General features: G+C 36.1%; 1 protein-coding gene across 3 annotated transcripts in view; it reads right to left on the reverse strand.

Moving 5' to 3' along the window:
- Positions 1–2,358: 2,358 nt before the first annotated feature.
- Positions 2,359–17,493, reverse strand: part of vipr1a (vasoactive intestinal peptide receptor 1a) — a 42,271-nt gene continuing 27,136 nt past the window's right edge. For 2 of the 3 annotated variants that reach the window (XM_051096185.1, XM_051096178.1), the window contains 7 exons: positions 15,531–15,684; positions 15,039–15,099; positions 8,913–8,979; positions 8,725–8,816; positions 7,815–7,944; positions 4,517–4,558; positions 2,359–4,364 (listed from right to left, as the gene is read on the reverse strand). In XM_051096185.1, coding sequence (XP_050952142.1) covers positions 4,173–4,364; positions 4,517–4,558; positions 7,815–7,944; positions 8,725–8,816; positions 8,913–8,979; positions 15,039–15,099; positions 15,531–15,684 — 738 coding nt within the window. In that variant the 3' untranslated portion in view covers positions 2,359–4,172. Of the gene's footprint in view, positions 4,365–4,516; positions 4,559–7,238; positions 7,476–7,814; positions 7,945–8,724; positions 8,817–8,912; positions 8,980–15,038; positions 15,100–15,530; positions 15,685–17,493 lie in introns of those variants that run through there. The other variant, XM_051096194.1, reaches the window with a different exon arrangement.

A 17,493-nucleotide genomic window follows, 5' to 3' on the forward strand; every position in this document is an offset into this window, starting at 1 on the left:
TATAAAAACTTGTGTCAGTGAAGGGTATCTAATAATAATAAGCCTCTCAAACATGTTTATGGTTGAGTTATGGTAATTTATAATATGCCATATAGTCTTTAAACATAATTTACATTTGTGAACTAGATGTGTGGACGTAAGCAGGGATTGCATGCTTATATAATTAATATTTATATCGTCCTAATTAACATGGTGTGCGATTCTAGGCTTAGTTTCCAGCGCTCCCCCCATGGGAGTCATTTCCTTCATTTCAATGAAATCCTCAGGAGACGCTGCCTCCTGTTGGCTCATCTGCTCACATTTATAAACATCATTTTGTTTATGTATTGGAGATCTCACTGTAATTTTAAACCATGCTTGACCACGCTGAGCTTGGCTAATCTGTTTGCTGTGACATCAGCATGTTCACTGGTATTCAGACACTGAAAATGATATAAGGAAAGAGACACAAAGAGATGAAGAGACAGAGAGAGTTAGGAGAATAATTTAACAAGGGATTTGATGGATAAATAAATGACAGATGCGTTTTAAATGGGAGGTAAACAAAAATTAGACCTCATTCACCTTTCACTGAGTTCGGTTTCTCCCACTCCATCATTCTTGCACAAGATTTGATTGTCATCGTAATGGAAGTCTCAGGTTTTTTTTACTTAATGGAAAATCTGAAATCCACAATATATGAGAGCAAAGCAGTTGCTATTGTTGTTGAATTAATGCCAGAATTAATAAAATGTGTTTATACAGAGCTTGTGTGGATACATTCAGAGACAATGTGGATGGATGGATAGCAGAGGTGTTCTGAAACGAGGAGGCAGTCCACACTTTTTAAAAAAACTTTTTTTTAAGGCATAAAATAAATGGATTTTATTTGTTATTGTACTGAGTTTAATCTTAAAATATGTTTTTTAACAGTACTATGTCAGTACTGTTTGTTTATGGGCAGTTTTTGGAGTTAGTCATGGCATCTTTCAGCTACGAGTGAAACGCGAGGCCGCGGCCTGAAGTTCGCAGTTAACCCGCCGAACAATAGCCCTTCACCGGCTCAGATTTCGGCGACCGGCGTGCGCTGTTTCGGTAAAAAGCGATTACAGAGAGATACACTACAATTAAAATTCTACTTTTAAATGTTACATTTTTATGTCTAAAATGTTTGTTAAACGAGTTTAAATGTATGTAATATTGTAAACTATGCTGTATTCACCCAAATAAAATGTCTTGTATTTTGTAAATGTTAATCTTTTGATTATTGCTGTTGCCTCTAGTAATTCTGTGTTTCTATAAGTTCCAGTGCATTTTAAACCAGCAATATAATTATAAACAATAGTAGACTTAAATAAAATAAATTTAAATGTAAAAACATTTAAAGGAGAAGTCCACTTCCCAGAACAACAATTTACAAATAATGTACTCATCCTCTTGTCAACCAAGATGTTCATGTCTTTCTTTCTTCAGCCATAAAGAAATTATGTTTTTTGAGGAAAACGTTTCATGGATTTTTCTCCATATAATGGACGTCTATGGTGCCCCAATTTTGAACTTCCAAAATAAAGTTTAAATGCAGCTTCAGGCGATCTCAAATATGGTTGTAAACAATCCCAGCCGAGGAAGAACAGTCTTATCTAGCGAAACGATTGATTATTTTCATTAAAAAAAAAAATACAATTTAAATACTTTTTAATGCCAAACACTTGTCTTGCATTTCTCTCTCTGAACTCTGTATTCTGACTCAAGACAGTTAGGCAGAGTAAGACAAGACGAGCGTTTGCCATTAAAAATTATATAAATTGTATTATTTTTATGAAAATAACCGATGGTTTCGCTAGATAAGACTCTTCTTCCTCAGCTGGGATCGTTTATAACTGCATTTGGGATTGTTTGAAGCCGCATTTAAACTACATTTTGGAAGTTCGGGGGGCACCATATCAGTCCATTATATGGAGAAAAATCCTGAAATGTTTCCCTCAAAAACATAATTTCTTTACGACTGAAGAAAGAAAGACATGAACATCTTGAATGACAAGGGGGTGAGTACATTATCTGTAAATTGTTGTTCTGGAAGTGGATTCTCCTTTAACCCAACCAGCTGGGTCAAAATAACCCAGCATATGTTCTGTCCAATATTTTCCCAGCGCTGGGTTGCTAAATAACCCAAGTTGGGTTGTTTCTAATCCAGCATTTTTTTGTGTACTTACACTACCAGAATAAAAAAATATATATATTGTTACATATACAATCTAATTAATAGGCTACTCCATTCATTAAAACCAAGTAAATCTAATCATTTTAGTGTTTTTAAGCATTTTATTTCAAAATAATGACTCAAGGCAGTAACAAAACAATATATTTTATTTAAACAGTTATATTTTTTATTTATGAACTGATGTTCAGCTGTTCTTTTTCATAGTAAACTTATTTTCAGATCATCAGTCATCAAAGCTTGGTAAACACTGGTCACAGATGTGGAGAAGTAGGCCTACCTTTAATTTCAACAACCCCCACAGATCATGTTTTCAGACTAAGTTTAATTTTGACTTGACAAAGTGGATATATCTAAGTGTGTAAGTTGTTTAATTACGTTTTTATTAGTCTTCCCATTAACGGCATTATATTGCTCATTCCAGACTGATTTGCGAACTCGGAACATACACAAACACAAGAGGCAGGACTTTTCATATGAACCAGTCACAGTCGAACATAATCAGTCATATCCAATCATATCGCTTTAGGGGGTCTGTTAAAACTCAATGGGCACAGGGGAGGCAAGAGAGACGAGGACTCCCGCTGTAACTTTACATGCTGGTGTTGCTTTTGGACGGATTTAGTTCAGAAAAATGTGTGATTTATACAATTTTGACACTGCCTCCCTTGCCTCCTCAGAGGAAACGCCCCAATAGATAGATAAACGTAGAAGGCAATGACCTCTTAATACCAAAATTGAAAATAAAATAATAAACAAATTGCACATTGGTCATGGTGATGATTATTAAATATAAAATAATACACAATACATAATTTAATAGAAAAATCAATAATTTTCTCTGACTAGCATATAAATACTTTCATATAAAGAGAAAAGACATACTAAGATCTAATAATAAAATTGATCCGTGTCATACTTTTCTATGACAATATCCACAATACACTTCTAAAAACAGCAACAACACTCTTATTGACATTTTACCTTAAAACGTACATCTTACTCACACCGAGGTACAAGAACTGTGCATGCAAACATGCGAGAGCATTTTAATGCCAGCAACTATGACTAACACTATGCATGTACTTAAAAGATTTCAGACTAAAAATCCTCTTTAGAAAGACCAATCTCCTAAAAATGCATCATTTGCAATTGTTTTTTTATGTGACAAATGCACACTTACACAACCCATGTACATTTTTATATAGAACTATACACTATTACACTATAAATCACTGTTATAAAACATACAGAATGACACACTTTATTCCTGCTGCAGAAGTAAACATGCTTTTATGGCTGTCGATGAGAGACATTTGTGTTCGTCCACATGTACAAAAATATGCAAGCACATGACACAAATAGGGAGGATGCAAAAACAGGATTGTAGCAGAATGTCAGAGTGTCTAAATCACATTACTTTTTTCCTGGAATAAGGAAGAAGATAAAAATAAAACCTGGTCACTAGAGACCCAAAAGGTCACCGTTCAGCTTTACAGATTATTAAGAGTCTGAGAAATCTTCAGCAGCATAATAAGAACAAAACACGACCGACAGATACCAACTCGAATGCTGAGGATTAATGTCTGTGTTGTTGTGCACAAAAATGGCGCAATGGATGTGGCTCATGATTCAGACAAGTCTTCTCAGCAACAAAATGAGCTCTGATCGCATCCTCGCAAGTCAGTAGTTTGATGAAACACAAGCAAATGTCAAAGAATCCATTTCTCCTATGATGTGTATGAAAGAACGGCTATGAAGATGCATCATATGCCAAACCGTCACCATGAGCTTTGAGCCGCACGGTTTCCCTCACGTTCCTACTGAGCAGTGAGATGCGCAGTTCCTACAGGAATGATGTCAGAGCAGCAACCTGCAGATGATGGAGGTGGTCCGGGTGACAGCCTTTCTGTGCGTGTAAAGCACAGACACATTGGTTTTTGTGTCTAGTTATAGACGGAGCATCACTCAGCGCTCAGATGGTGGAGAAGTCATCTTGACAGGCAGAAGCACGGCGTGTGGAGGGGCTGCATTTCGTCATCATGGTGATTTGGGAGCTGAAGTTGAGGCCGTTGCTTGCCATTGAGGGCTGCTGATACTTGGTGTCAGCTCCCAGAAATCTCTGCATGTGCCACCGCCTCCACTTTCGTTTGATCTCAGACTGAACCTGGAGAGTGTGGTGAGGTTGTTAAAATTGTTTTTCATTTTTAAGATCATGAGATACAAATTCGTCTGTTTCCAAACATTTGACTGGCATGTACAATTCTCTTTCTCTCGTATAATAATACATAAAAACACATTAAATTCTGATAACATTACCTCTCCATTTAGAAAACAGTACAGGACAGCAACGCAAAATCCCTGAAGAAAAATAAAGAGGACAATTAATTGGACCTCTTGAGGGCAAATTTATACAAATGATAAAACCAAACGATAATAATTAAATACTTTAAAACAATTGATTATTTTAAACCAAGTATTTTTTTTAATATTTAATGCTGTTCTTATAATCAGTTTCAATTATAAATCATACATAATAAAATTACCATTTTGGTCTACAAAAAAGCAATGGTTTTAGGACTGGGTTCTGACACAAATTTCACAGTTTGATTCTATTCTGATCCACACACTTTTGATTTGATTCAATTTCTGGTTCGATTCAATATTGGATATATATCAGTTACAGTACATGCTAAATTGTATCAAGGAAAAATTAATGCTATAAAATATACATGAAAGTACAACATAGTACAACATTAATACTGAAGGTTAAAATTAACTAATGTATAGGCAGATGCCCTATTATTTAGGTGACGTTTACGTGCTTGGAGCGGTTGAATGGGGAATCTACCTATACATACACTACCGTTCAAAAGTTTGGGGTCAGTAAGACTTGTAATAGTCTTTAAAGAAGTCTCTTATGCTCATCAAGGCTGCATTTATTTGATTAAAAATATAGAAAAAAAACAGTAATATTGCAAAATGTTTTTACAATATAAAATAATGTTTTTTATTTTAACATACTTTAAAATAGAATTTATTCCTGTGATGAAAATGCTGAATTTTTATCAGCTGTTACTCCAGTCTTAAGTGTCACATGATCCTTCAGAAATCATTCTAATATGCGGATTTATTATTAGAATGATCAGTGTTGGATAATATCAACAGCTGTGCTGCCAAATATTTTTTGGAACCTGTGATTTTTTTTTAGTGAGTTTTTTAGTGAGTAAACTGTGAGTTTAAAAAGTACAGTGTTTATTCAAAATATAAATATTTTATAACAATGTAAATTATTTATTATTAACTTTTAATAAACTTTTAATTATTAACTTAATACATCCTTGGTGAATAAAAGTATTAATTTCTTAAAAAAAAAAAGAAAAGAAACAATAAAAATGTACTGACCCCAAACTTTTGAATGGTAGTGTATCTATGGGTACAACAATGAGCATGATGTTATTGTTTACAAGGTCGTCAAGGATAAGCAGAACGAATGTGGGCAGCCACGCCACCGTTTTACAAAGTCTCAGTTTTGGCCCGTTTACACTGAAACGCAACCCCAGAGTTTTCAAACTAAGGCTACGTTTACACTACGTTCAAACTTTTGCTATGGTTACGCCTATTGTTTACACTACTCCGGTTTTTTTTTCGAACCTCGAAAACTGAGGCCCTGTTTACACTAGTGCGTTTTCATTTTAAAACTAGCATTTTCACTGTGTTTCAGAAACGAACACCGTCTACAGTACAGAACCGAAAACGCATGTCACATGACCATTCATGCAGGTACAACCATACATATGTATAGGTAGATTCCCTATTATTAGATGGCGGATGCGTCTACGTGCTTGGAGTGATCGAATGATGCATCTACGTATATAATTCTATGGGTACAACAATGAGCTTGATGTTATTGTTTACACGGTCATCAAGGATACGCAGAGAGAATGTGTTCAGACACGCCATCATTTTCAAAAGTCTCCGTTTTGGTCCGTTTACACTGAAACGCAACCCCAAAGTTTTCAAACTAAAATGGGGTCTGCAGTGTTTTCAAAAGTGTAAACCCAGCCTCAGTGTAAACGGACCAAAACTGAGAATTTTGAAAATGGTGGTGTGGCTGCCCACATTCGCTCTGGGTATCTTTGATGACCGTGTAAACATTAAACATAACGCTCATTGTTGTACCCATAGATATGTATAGGTAGATTCCCCAATCGACCACTTCAAGTACGTAAACGCGTCCGCCATCTAAATAATAGAGCATCTACATATAAATATCTATGGTTGTACCTGCATGAATGGTCATGTGACATGCATTTTCAGTTGTGCAGTGTAGACAAGGATCGTTTTCATTTTAAAACAGAAACGCACTAGCGTTGTCGGCGCCGATAGCCTTGTGGGCAGCGCCGACTCAGCGTCCCGAGTTCGAATCCTGGCTTGTGGACCTTTCCCGATCTCACCCCTCTATCTTTGTCCCACAAGGTTTCCTGTCACCGCTATACTGTCCTGTCAAAATAAATGGCAAAATGGCAAAAAAACGCACTAGTGTAAACAGGGCCTAAAACAGGGCCTAAAACGGGGTCTGATGCGTTTTCGAAAGTCTCCGTTTACGAGGGTCGAAAACACTAAAGCAGTGTAAACGACAGGCGTAAACAAGCTGTTGTTTTGATGTCTTCCACGGTTAAAATGCTGGTTAGGCAAAAACATGACACAAGATACGGATTTCAGTAAGTTGCACTCTTTCTTTTAATATACCTTCATATGTTCATTTATATTTATTTTTTGCTGAAACTGGTATTAAAGCAGAGGAGACGATCAGTTCACGTCACTCCATATTAAACAGCACCAAAACGAAATTTATTGTTTGAATATTGAAATAAAATGGGCAGAATTTGAAATCTGAGACTTTGTTTCATATCAAAAGTAACAAATCACAAAGCCTATAGCGATTTATTAGATGGGAGGTGCACTAAAACGTTACGTATATTAACTTCATGTATATCTTTTATAAAAATGAGAATGAATTAAAATCGAGAAATTAATATTTTTTACCCAGCCTTAATTGTTAGATTTCAATTTCAACTCATTTGACTTCAGAGAAAGACAGGACGGCAGGTCTTTGAAATATTTAAAGGGTTAGTAGAAAAAAAAGGTCATCATTTACTCACCCTCTCATGTTGTTCCAAACCTGTTTGCTTCTTCTGTTTCACACAAAAGAGTTTTTTTGCAAGTCAATGGCTACCATCATCTGTTTGTTTATCACAATTCTTCAAAACATACTCTGTGTTCAACAGAAAAAAAAAACTCGTACAGGTTTGGAACAACATGATGGTGAGTAAATGACAGAGTTTGAATTTTTGGGTGAACTATTCCTTTAAGGCCATTTTTGCAATTCCTCATTCAACCTTTTCATCTGGCTGCACAACAAAAATGGAGGGAATAAATATCACTGGGCATGTCTGGGGCTGAAGCGTGCTGGCAGTTCCCAGGGTGAGTCTTTTGCTGTAGCCAATCTTAGTATTCTATTGGTATTTAGAGAATCCAAACTAGATAAGGAATACTTATAAAAGAATATTATACGACTGTTGGCAAAAACACGTTTCAGTCTCCTGCTGCCTACCTGAAACGACCCCAGGATCAAGTCAAACACCAGACGCACATAAGACTCGATGTGATGAGGCATGAAGGCAAAGATAATGTAGTTTATCCCAAACAAGGGAATCAAAAGTAGAGTTGATTTCGCCAGTCTCCTGTAAATCAAAAGAAATGGCATATGTTAGAATATATTTGTGTTCATATTATGCATGCAAGATGGGTTGCTACCTGATCTCATGACGAAAACGTCATGAGATGCGAAATACGTACATATCAGTGCAGTTTCCAACAGAAATGAATACTAGAGGTGGTAAAACACTTGTAATCGTTTTCGTACACAGTTATGATTACAGCTCCAAATGTTTGGTATTGGTTTAGGGTTAGGTGTGGGGGAGTGGAGGGGTTAGGATTAGGCAATCATGTAGCGATTTCAATGAGAGGGGGTAATAATTTGGCAGGGGGTTGACAAAGGGCACAACACCAGCTACAACAAGCTTGCTCGGTAGCTCAGCTGGCAAGGAATTGGACTTAGGATGAGGAATCCTTGGGTATGAATCCTGTGAAAAACATGACTCATGATGAAAAAGCTGAAAGATGATAGATCAAAAAACAAGCTAAAACAGCATGCTTGCAATCACGTTTTTACATCACATTCACTTTTGTTCATGCTATTGGGTAGTTTTAGGTTTATTTTAAAACGTCAACGAGAGTTATAGCGCCCTACAAAGGACTTTTCAAGAACTGTGGTGACACATACAAAACCAATGTCACATAAAACATACCATATGTATGCTCATCTGTTCCAGGGGGAAAAAAAATGAACACTCTTATAGTGCCACTCAGTGGACATTTCTGTTGGAAAATGCAGTGATATGTACCACAGGTACGTTTTCGTCATGAGATCAGGTTGGCGAGATAACCAAAAAAAAACTCACGAGTACTGGTGTGATTCATTTCTCCCAATATCCCGGCAGCTGATTTTCTGACGAAGTATCCGGATGATACAAATAAAGAGAATGAAGTTCATCTAGAAAAACATCAACAGATTAGGCCCTGTTTTAAAGTATTTCATGCACCACCTCCCATATTTGTGAGAATTTCATGCTGATGTAAGGTCACTCACCAGTATTGTTACCAATGTAGGCGTTTTTATAATCCACCACAGATCATCGTCAATAAAATCCCAACATCTATCAAAACAAAATCATAAAATTAAACTACAGTAATGGAGCAAAACATCTGGGTTCCGTAAGTAAAATTCCCAACCATTTTCTACATAGAGAAATGTATTTTAAGCAATAATGTATGACCCGTTTAAGACAGACCTATCTTGAACTCTAAGGTGGTTATGTAATGGCAAATAATATAAATGAATAATCACAAATGATTTTCAACTAATTTACTCACCCCCATGTCATCTAAGTTGTTCATGTTTTTCTTTCTTCAGTTGAAAAAGAAATGTAAGTTTTTAAAAGAAAACATTCCAGGGTTTTTCTCCCTATACTGGACTTCAAATTGCAGTTTTAGTACAGCTTCAAAGGGTTCTACTTGATCCGAGGAGGAATAAGGGCTTTTTCCAGTGTTGGGGGTATAAGGCATTACAAGTAACGCAAGTTATGTCATCAAATTACCTTTTTCAAGTAACTAATAAAGTAACGCATTACTTTTTAATTTAGAAGAAAAAATCTAAGTTACATTTCCAAATAAGAAATGCTAGTTAGGCTACTTTGTTTTCCCATTTATTGACTGACAGCTCTCTTGCCCCCATGTTGCCCCCCATGGGAATAAGTGTGGAGGCGTTGTGTACTTTGTAAACATGATGGTTACTGTAGTGGTAGACCACCCCTGTGCTAGACTACATGTGAACATGCGTTTACAGATTCAGTGTTCCTCAAAGTGAAATGCAAACTTAAAATATGACACAAACTTGCAATAACTAAAAATGTTAAAGGGCTCATCGGATGCAAAGTTCACTTTTATATGTTGTTTACACATTAATGTGTTGGCAGTGTATGTACACATCTACCCTATAATGATAAAAATCCATGCAGTGTTTTTTAATTAATATGTAAAAATAATATCCCCTTTTTCAAATCGAGCCGTTCTCAGATGCCTGTCGGTGTGACGTCACACCGACAGAGTCCACTCCCACGATAGTTGATTGACATGAGCGTCTTATCTCAGACCCACCTTAAATAAGCAGAAACAGTCTGACCTCCATTGTTTCGATGCTGGAGCAGTGATGTAAGTTAGACAAGAATATCTCTGATTGAGCGATTGAGGTGTTGTGTTGCTGGATGTAATAATGAACATAGTGGTTGTCATTTACTCCCAACATCTGAGCCGCTGAAGATGCAGTGGATTAAGTTTGTTTGTGAAGGGAATGCGCCTTCCGATCTACGTAAATGCGTCTGTGTTCGTGCAAATCATTTGTGATTCAGCTTCATATACAGCAGAAGTGAGTATAAGGGTGTTTTTATGAATCTTCGCGATTGCCTTTCCTAATAACGTGTTAGTTAGCAAATTTAGCAGCTAAAAGCGACTAAAGTAAATAGGCTCGTCACTCCACAGAGAGAAGAGAGGGGCGGGGCGAGCAGAGCTCATTAACATTTAAAGCAACCTCGACCAGAACAGGATGATTTTTGCAGCGCTGATTTTGGCAAGGTAAAAAGGGTGTTGTTTTACAATTTTTAACCAAAGTATATTATAGACTGTTCATTACGACCCTAAAGAATCATATCAACTTGTGGAAAATGGGCATCCGATGACCCCTTTAAATAATGCAAATATCCTTTATCTATTTAATCCCAATTTTTTAAACAACGTCTTTGCTGAAGACCTTCGATGAAACAATTCAGCCATATTAACAAGCAAAAATGGCTTTGGATAAACATTACATTTATAATTTTTATAACATTTATAATTTGCCAAAAAAAATTTTTTTAATTAAAAACAAACAAGCAAGACTAGCCCAGTTGAGGAAAAAGTAACAGTAATGTAATGGATTATTTTCCATAAAAAGTAACTAATTAAGGCAATTAGTTACTTTTTAGGAATTAACGCAATATTGAATGCATTACTTAAAAAAAAAAAACTTTCCCCAACACTGGTCTTATCAAAACGATCAGTCATTTTCTAAAATATATATGAAGAGTCCAGATGCAAAACCAGCTAAAAGCCATTTCGGTCAAAAATGAGATAATGATACTGAGTGAATGCTCCTGACACATAGTACACATTCATCAAATACTTTTACTTCAAACTCGCTAAATTCCAGCCTCAGCCCAAATTAGAAGTACCAGTACATGCATAGAAACCTATACAAAGTAGCCAGAAAGAAATGCTAATTTTAAAGAAATACGTCAGATGGATTTAGAGGCTTTTGCATTTGAACTCTTCATATATGTGACCCTGGACCACAAAAACAGTCATAAGTGTCAATTTTTCAAAATTGAGCTTTATACATCATCTAAAAGCTGAATAAATAAGCTTTCTATTGATGTATGGTGTGTTAGGATAGAAGAATATTTGGCTGAGATGCAACTATTTCAGTATATGGAATCTGAGGGTGCAAAAAAATAAAATATTAAGAAAAAAATTTGTCCAAATTAAGTTCTTTGCAATGCATATTACTAATCAAAAAGTAAGCTTTAATATATTTACAGTAGCAAATTTACAAAATATTTTCATGGAACATGATCTTTACTTAATTTCCTAATGATTTTTGGCATAAAAGAAAAATCTATAATTTTGACCCATACAATGTATTTTTGGCTATTGCTACAAATATATCCCAGCGACTTAAGACTGATTTTGTGGTCCAGGGTCACATATATATATACTTAACAAAATGCTTGTCTTGAACTAGTTTGACTTCACACATTACGTAGTCACATTGGAAAGGTGACACGTGACGTAGGTGGAAGTACCAACCCAGTTTTTACAAAGTGAACATAGAAAGAAAGTCAACCACCCTTTACAAAAAGTGGTAAAACAACGACGTTGGACTATTTTGAAGTTGGAGGAGAAAATGAGATGGGAGTTTTTCGCCCTATCCTACCTTTGTGGACCAGAGTACACAGACGAAGAACTAACCGCATGTGACTTTTCCAAAGTAATTATGCAATGCGTAAAGACGCGCATGCGCATCGCAGAGCTAGTGCAAGATAAGCATTTGTGATTTAAAAGTATATACATTTTTATTTTGGTTAGAAAACAACTAATTGTTTTGCTAGATGAGACACTTATTCCCCGGCTGGGATCGTGTAGAGCCCTTTGAAACTGCAATTTGGACCTTCAACCCGTTGGCTCCCATTAAACTCCACTATATGGAGAAAAATCCTGAAATGTTTTATTCAGGAAGTGAGCTAATCCTTTAATGGTCAAATGCCTGGGTCAGAATCCTGAAGAGTGATCTGCCAATCAGTCACTGTTACCACGGCAACTAAACTTGTGCAGAAAAGCCCAGCAACTGCTGGCCACTTTATGTTGTGACTCTTTTCAGAGCTGATTGATTTAGTTCATGTCTTAAACTCCTTGTTAAATAAGTGTTTAAAACCCCTTTGTAGAAAATGACTGGGAAAAACATTTCCAGAGCCAAGGCTGCTGAAAAAGTGGACTCTCACTGTTTGAACAGTCCACGTGAAGATTGGATGCAAAAACAAATGAAGAAATAAATAAGAAAAAACGGGCAATGAAAATGAAAATATCCACATAAATTCTTTTCAAGTGTCTCATTCCATGAACTCAGCTCTAAATATAGCCTCCTGACCTCCATGAAGACATGTCATTTATCATCAAGGCACAGCCTTCAGGGAAATTTACAGTGTCAGCTATATTGTAGCTATTGGCAAAAGGTGTGTAGAAAACAGAAATTCAACGGAGCGCATAAACTCATAAAAACCGTTGGTAACGCTTTAGATTACAACCCGCAAAGAACTACGTAAGTAAACTGAATTTACGGTGTATGTTTCTGTAATTATAGTGTACCTATAAAGAACGTACATGTAGGTATAAGGGAACAAAATGTTATATTTGGGTAATAAGGGGATAACAAACCAGATATTCAACCTGCAAAGAACTACATAAGTATACTGAATTTACGGTGTACGTTTCTGTAATTATAGTGCACCTATTAAAGAACGTACATGTAGGTATAAGAGAACAATATGTTACGTTTTGGTAATAGAGAGTAACAACCAGATATACAACCTGCAAAGAACTGCGTAAGTAAACTAAAGTTACGGTGAATTTTTCGTATTTATATTGTACCTACGTGTAAGTATAAGGGAACAATAGGTTATGTTTGGGTAATAAGGGGGTAGCAAACAGATATGCAAATAATTTATAATGGATTAATTTAAAAAACTTAACAGGTACCTTTTCTATTAAATCGTAAGTTTGGTGTATCTATACGTAAGCTTTTTAAAATTACTGGGAAATTATACTCTTGTTCCATGTAGTTACAGGGTAAGTGTGCCCTCTGCGGGCTGTAAATTAAAGTGGCGACTGTTCCCCTCTTGTTCAACGAAGTTACAGGGTACAATACATATAACAACGCGACGTAAAATGTGGTTCTACAAAATGTACATTTATTTACATTTTTACAAACATTAAATGTACAATACTGACATATTTACATCATCTAAACATTTAACGTTTACTTAATATGAAATTATAACATTTAACTCTGTTCTGTGTGATTTCTGTTGCCAGCTCGTTTCCAAGAATAGGTCTACATAATGTTATCATGACTACACGGTAAACCCTTAAAATAAATAATATTTCTGCAATCGTTTAATCATTCATGTAATATTAACTTCGTTTGCCGTGGTGGAACACAAAGGCGTTTTCTCTAACATGCTGTGACTAACAATAGAACCATAAAATACACCGAACACGCATCATAATTACAAATTAAACCATTTTATTTGTGTGCTGTAACCCAGATCTTCAGAATCCATACGATTTGCGAGGACCAGAACCAAATTCAAGGCTTTGTCCGGCGATCTTCATCTCCATCTCTAGCAGCGAGTCCAGCAGCAACAGCCATAAACCCGTGCTAAAGTGCATTTTGCGACAGGAAAATCGGACGTTCATTGGCTCTCGCCTGCATTCGTCACAGATTACGACATGCCGTGTTTCTGGTGAGATGTGTTGGAATGACGCGCGGGCGCCTTCGAGGAGTGGATCAAGACAATAATCTGGATAATATTTTCAGCGATTAACAATTTAAATTCTGCTCTCATCCTACTGCACCTCAAACCTACTGTATTCCGCCAGAGAGGACTGCGGCTGCAAACGCATCGTTATTTGGATTACTTTTTGTATGGCTGTTGACATTTTTGCAATAAATAAATGATTGTGATTGCACTTTCCTGTTTTTTTATATTTTTATAACTGTTCAGTCATAGTTAACTTTAGGTTTAGAGGTAGAAGTGGGATTAGCGACTATAAAAAATATTTTTAGATATATTTTCAGATTGTGTGTTTATGTATTGAACCTACCCTGTAACTTCCTTGAACAAGAGGGGAACAATCGCCACTTTAATTTACAACCCGCAGAGGGCACAATTACCCTGTAACTACATGGAACAAGAGTATAATTTCCCAGTAATTTTAAAAAGCTTACGTATAGATACACCAAACTTACGATTTAATAGAACAGGTACATGTTAAGTTTTTTTAAATTAATCCATTATAAATTATTTGTATATCTGTTTTCTACCCCGTTATTACCCAAACGTAACATATTGTTCCCTTATACTTACACGTAGGTACAATATAAATACGAAACATACACTGTAACTTCAGTTTACTAGCGCAGTTCTTTGCAGGTTGTATATCTGGTTGTTACCCCCGAATTACCAAAACGTAACATAGCCTATTGTTCTCTTATACCTACACATACGTACTAATAGGTACACTATAGTTACAGAAACGTACACCGCAAATTCAGTATACTTATGTAGTTCTTTGCAGGTTAAATATCTGGTTTGTTATCCCCTTATTACCCAAATATAACATATTGGTCCCTTATACCTACATGTACGTTCTTTATAGGTACACTATAATTACAGAAACATACACCGTAAATTCAGTTTACTTACGTAGTTCTTTGCGGGTTGTAATCTAAAGCGTTACCAAACCGTTATATCCGTTGCTCTGTTTTAATTGTTACTCTTGTTTTTATGGCTCCCATGACTGTATATATAAAGTGTTGTTCTGCGAACAAGTTGCGTTTACTCACCCAATATCATGTAAATAAGCTTTTGTGATGCTCCAGATTGTTATGAAGACACCTGGAACTCCTGTAACACAAACACACATATTGACTATGAATACTGTCAATATTTGAATACATACAGCTCTGACAAGTTGACATTTTAGTCACTGTTAGAATGCATATTTCCAGGGATTCCTTATTTATTTGGCCTACATGATCGTTAGGAATTTTAATGAAAGAAATGAATAGGTAATTAGCCTCAAATCGTAATTGACCCTGAGATACAAATCTGCTTATACTAAATTTAAAGAAAAGTGACATGTGAAACGTTTGCCAAAATGATACAGTGACGTCAATGGAAAGGTTAACTGTTATATCTTGAGTGTGTACATGCACAAGGTCCTATTGACTTTAGAGATCAATTTGTCATTCACATCTCACAGGCGTGTCTCTCCTGCCATTAAGAATTATGAGGCCGGGGGCAATATATCTTAATGCCACCGAGCACATACGCACCCCAGCCAATGAGAATGTACCACCAGAAGTACTTCCTCTCAGAGAAGAAGGAAACGGCCAGGAGAGCGTGCAGATACAGACCCTCCACCAGTAACCAGAAGAAACTGGCTATGACGCCATACTGGAAGAAAACCACTGCAGCCTTGCAGCCCACCTGTAAAATGCAGAGAGGATTTTGTTTACAGCTATTATGCACTTGTGTATATTATAACAGGAACTGCGGGCTTGCATGTTTACCATGTACTTAAACAAAGGGAATGCCTTTGCACTGAAATGTTGCATGCGCTAGGCGCTAGAAAACATTGTGCAATACTTCTAAAGAGGGGCATTAAAAAGAGTGTAAACACGTATAAAGAATCTCTGTATGCTGGTCTGTTAATGTTTGACGCTCTTGTAGTGTGCTGACTTTTTAGAAATGTCCTACATGTAATTATCACCTAGAAGCGTTCGATGATTATTGCAGTAATCAAACATCACTAAACAACCTAAGAAATGATCTCTAACAAATAACAAATCCAATTTAATTAATGACAATATCTAACAAAACCATAATAATCTACACACCGTTTAAATGTCAACCCTGTTTTTGTGACCTTGCAATGGTGTTTACAGAGGGGATACAGTGCCATCGTGAGTGTTTGAGCACCCTGTCGTGACAGATGTGACATATTCTTTTGGCCGACAGCTGCGTCCAGACGGCCCAAAACACTCAGAGCCAGATGAAGAGTGTTTATACAGGAAAATGCACAGAGAACACATTACTAAACCATTACACATACACAGGCCGTCAAAGCTTTCTAATAACCAAACTCACTTTAATTAACCAAATGTCATCATTTTACAATTATTAACAAAACTTGAACACATAATAACTATGAAAATGGCACTAAACAAGCCAAACATGAGCATGATGTTGGGTAAATACAATGCTGGCCATATCCGGATGAGGGAGGTCATTTACAAACTCTTTAAAGATTTTAAAGGACTGAACAAACACTGCTATGCCTGGCCACAAAACAAGCTTAAAGAGCACTTTGATTAAAAAAAAAAAAAAAGTTAAAGAGCAAACCGTATGATAAAACATTAGAGCAATTTACTAATGACAGTGTATCAATCGTGAAGATAGTGCTGTTTGTTTCTTGTGAGGGAAAAAAATTACATTCAGCAAATGCGGTTACATTCAGCTAAGAAAGTAGTAATTATGTAAAATGCAAGCAAATACAGGGTAAAATTACATATAACCTAAAGAATGTGCTTTATGAGGTTTTATTCCAGTTAAAAATATGATGTAATATCACTGTATCAACTTGACTGTATTAGGTTACACCAATGAAATTTTTGAATGTTAGTTTATGTAAAACTGCCTGTTAATATGTTTTACAGTGTACCAGGAAATATAATCGTATATATAACTGGAACAACGCATTTTATTATGTGTCTCTCTGGAACACTTTACTCTAATTGGTCATTGGCAGATGTTAGTGGTTGGGATTTCAACAATCAGGTTCTGGAAGCAAAATTGCAATTCATTTTCTTCATAGGGAAACTGATTGTTAAAGGGAACTGCATGGCTTAATATAACGTAAATGAGGTCTCTTACTGAAATATGTAGTAGGAAACACATACTACATCGTTCTACACATATTTTATACTGTGAAATGGCCGCACTCGGTGAGCTACTGGCGCAACATGTTGCTATTTTTACCACAACACACCTCAGAAAATAAAATACTGATATGATGAGCACAGCTATTGAAAAAGCTTGGTGGCGATGGATATAAGTGTAGGCTTAAACCAAATGCTGTACCACGAACAGTCTAAACCCTTGGATATCGAGTGAGATCGGCACGGAGAAACTCTTTAAAGGATTAGTTCACTTCCAGAACTAAAATTTACAGGTAATGTAATCACCCCCTTGTCATCCAAGATGTCTTTCTTTCTTCAGTCGGAATGAAATTATGTT

This window comes from Labeo rohita, chromosome 2 (assembly GCF_022985175.1).
Source record: "Labeo rohita strain BAU-BD-2019 chromosome 2, IGBB_LRoh.1.0, whole genome shotgun sequence".
Classification (NCBI taxonomy): Eukaryota; Metazoa; Chordata; class Actinopteri; order Cypriniformes; family Cyprinidae; genus Labeo; species Labeo rohita.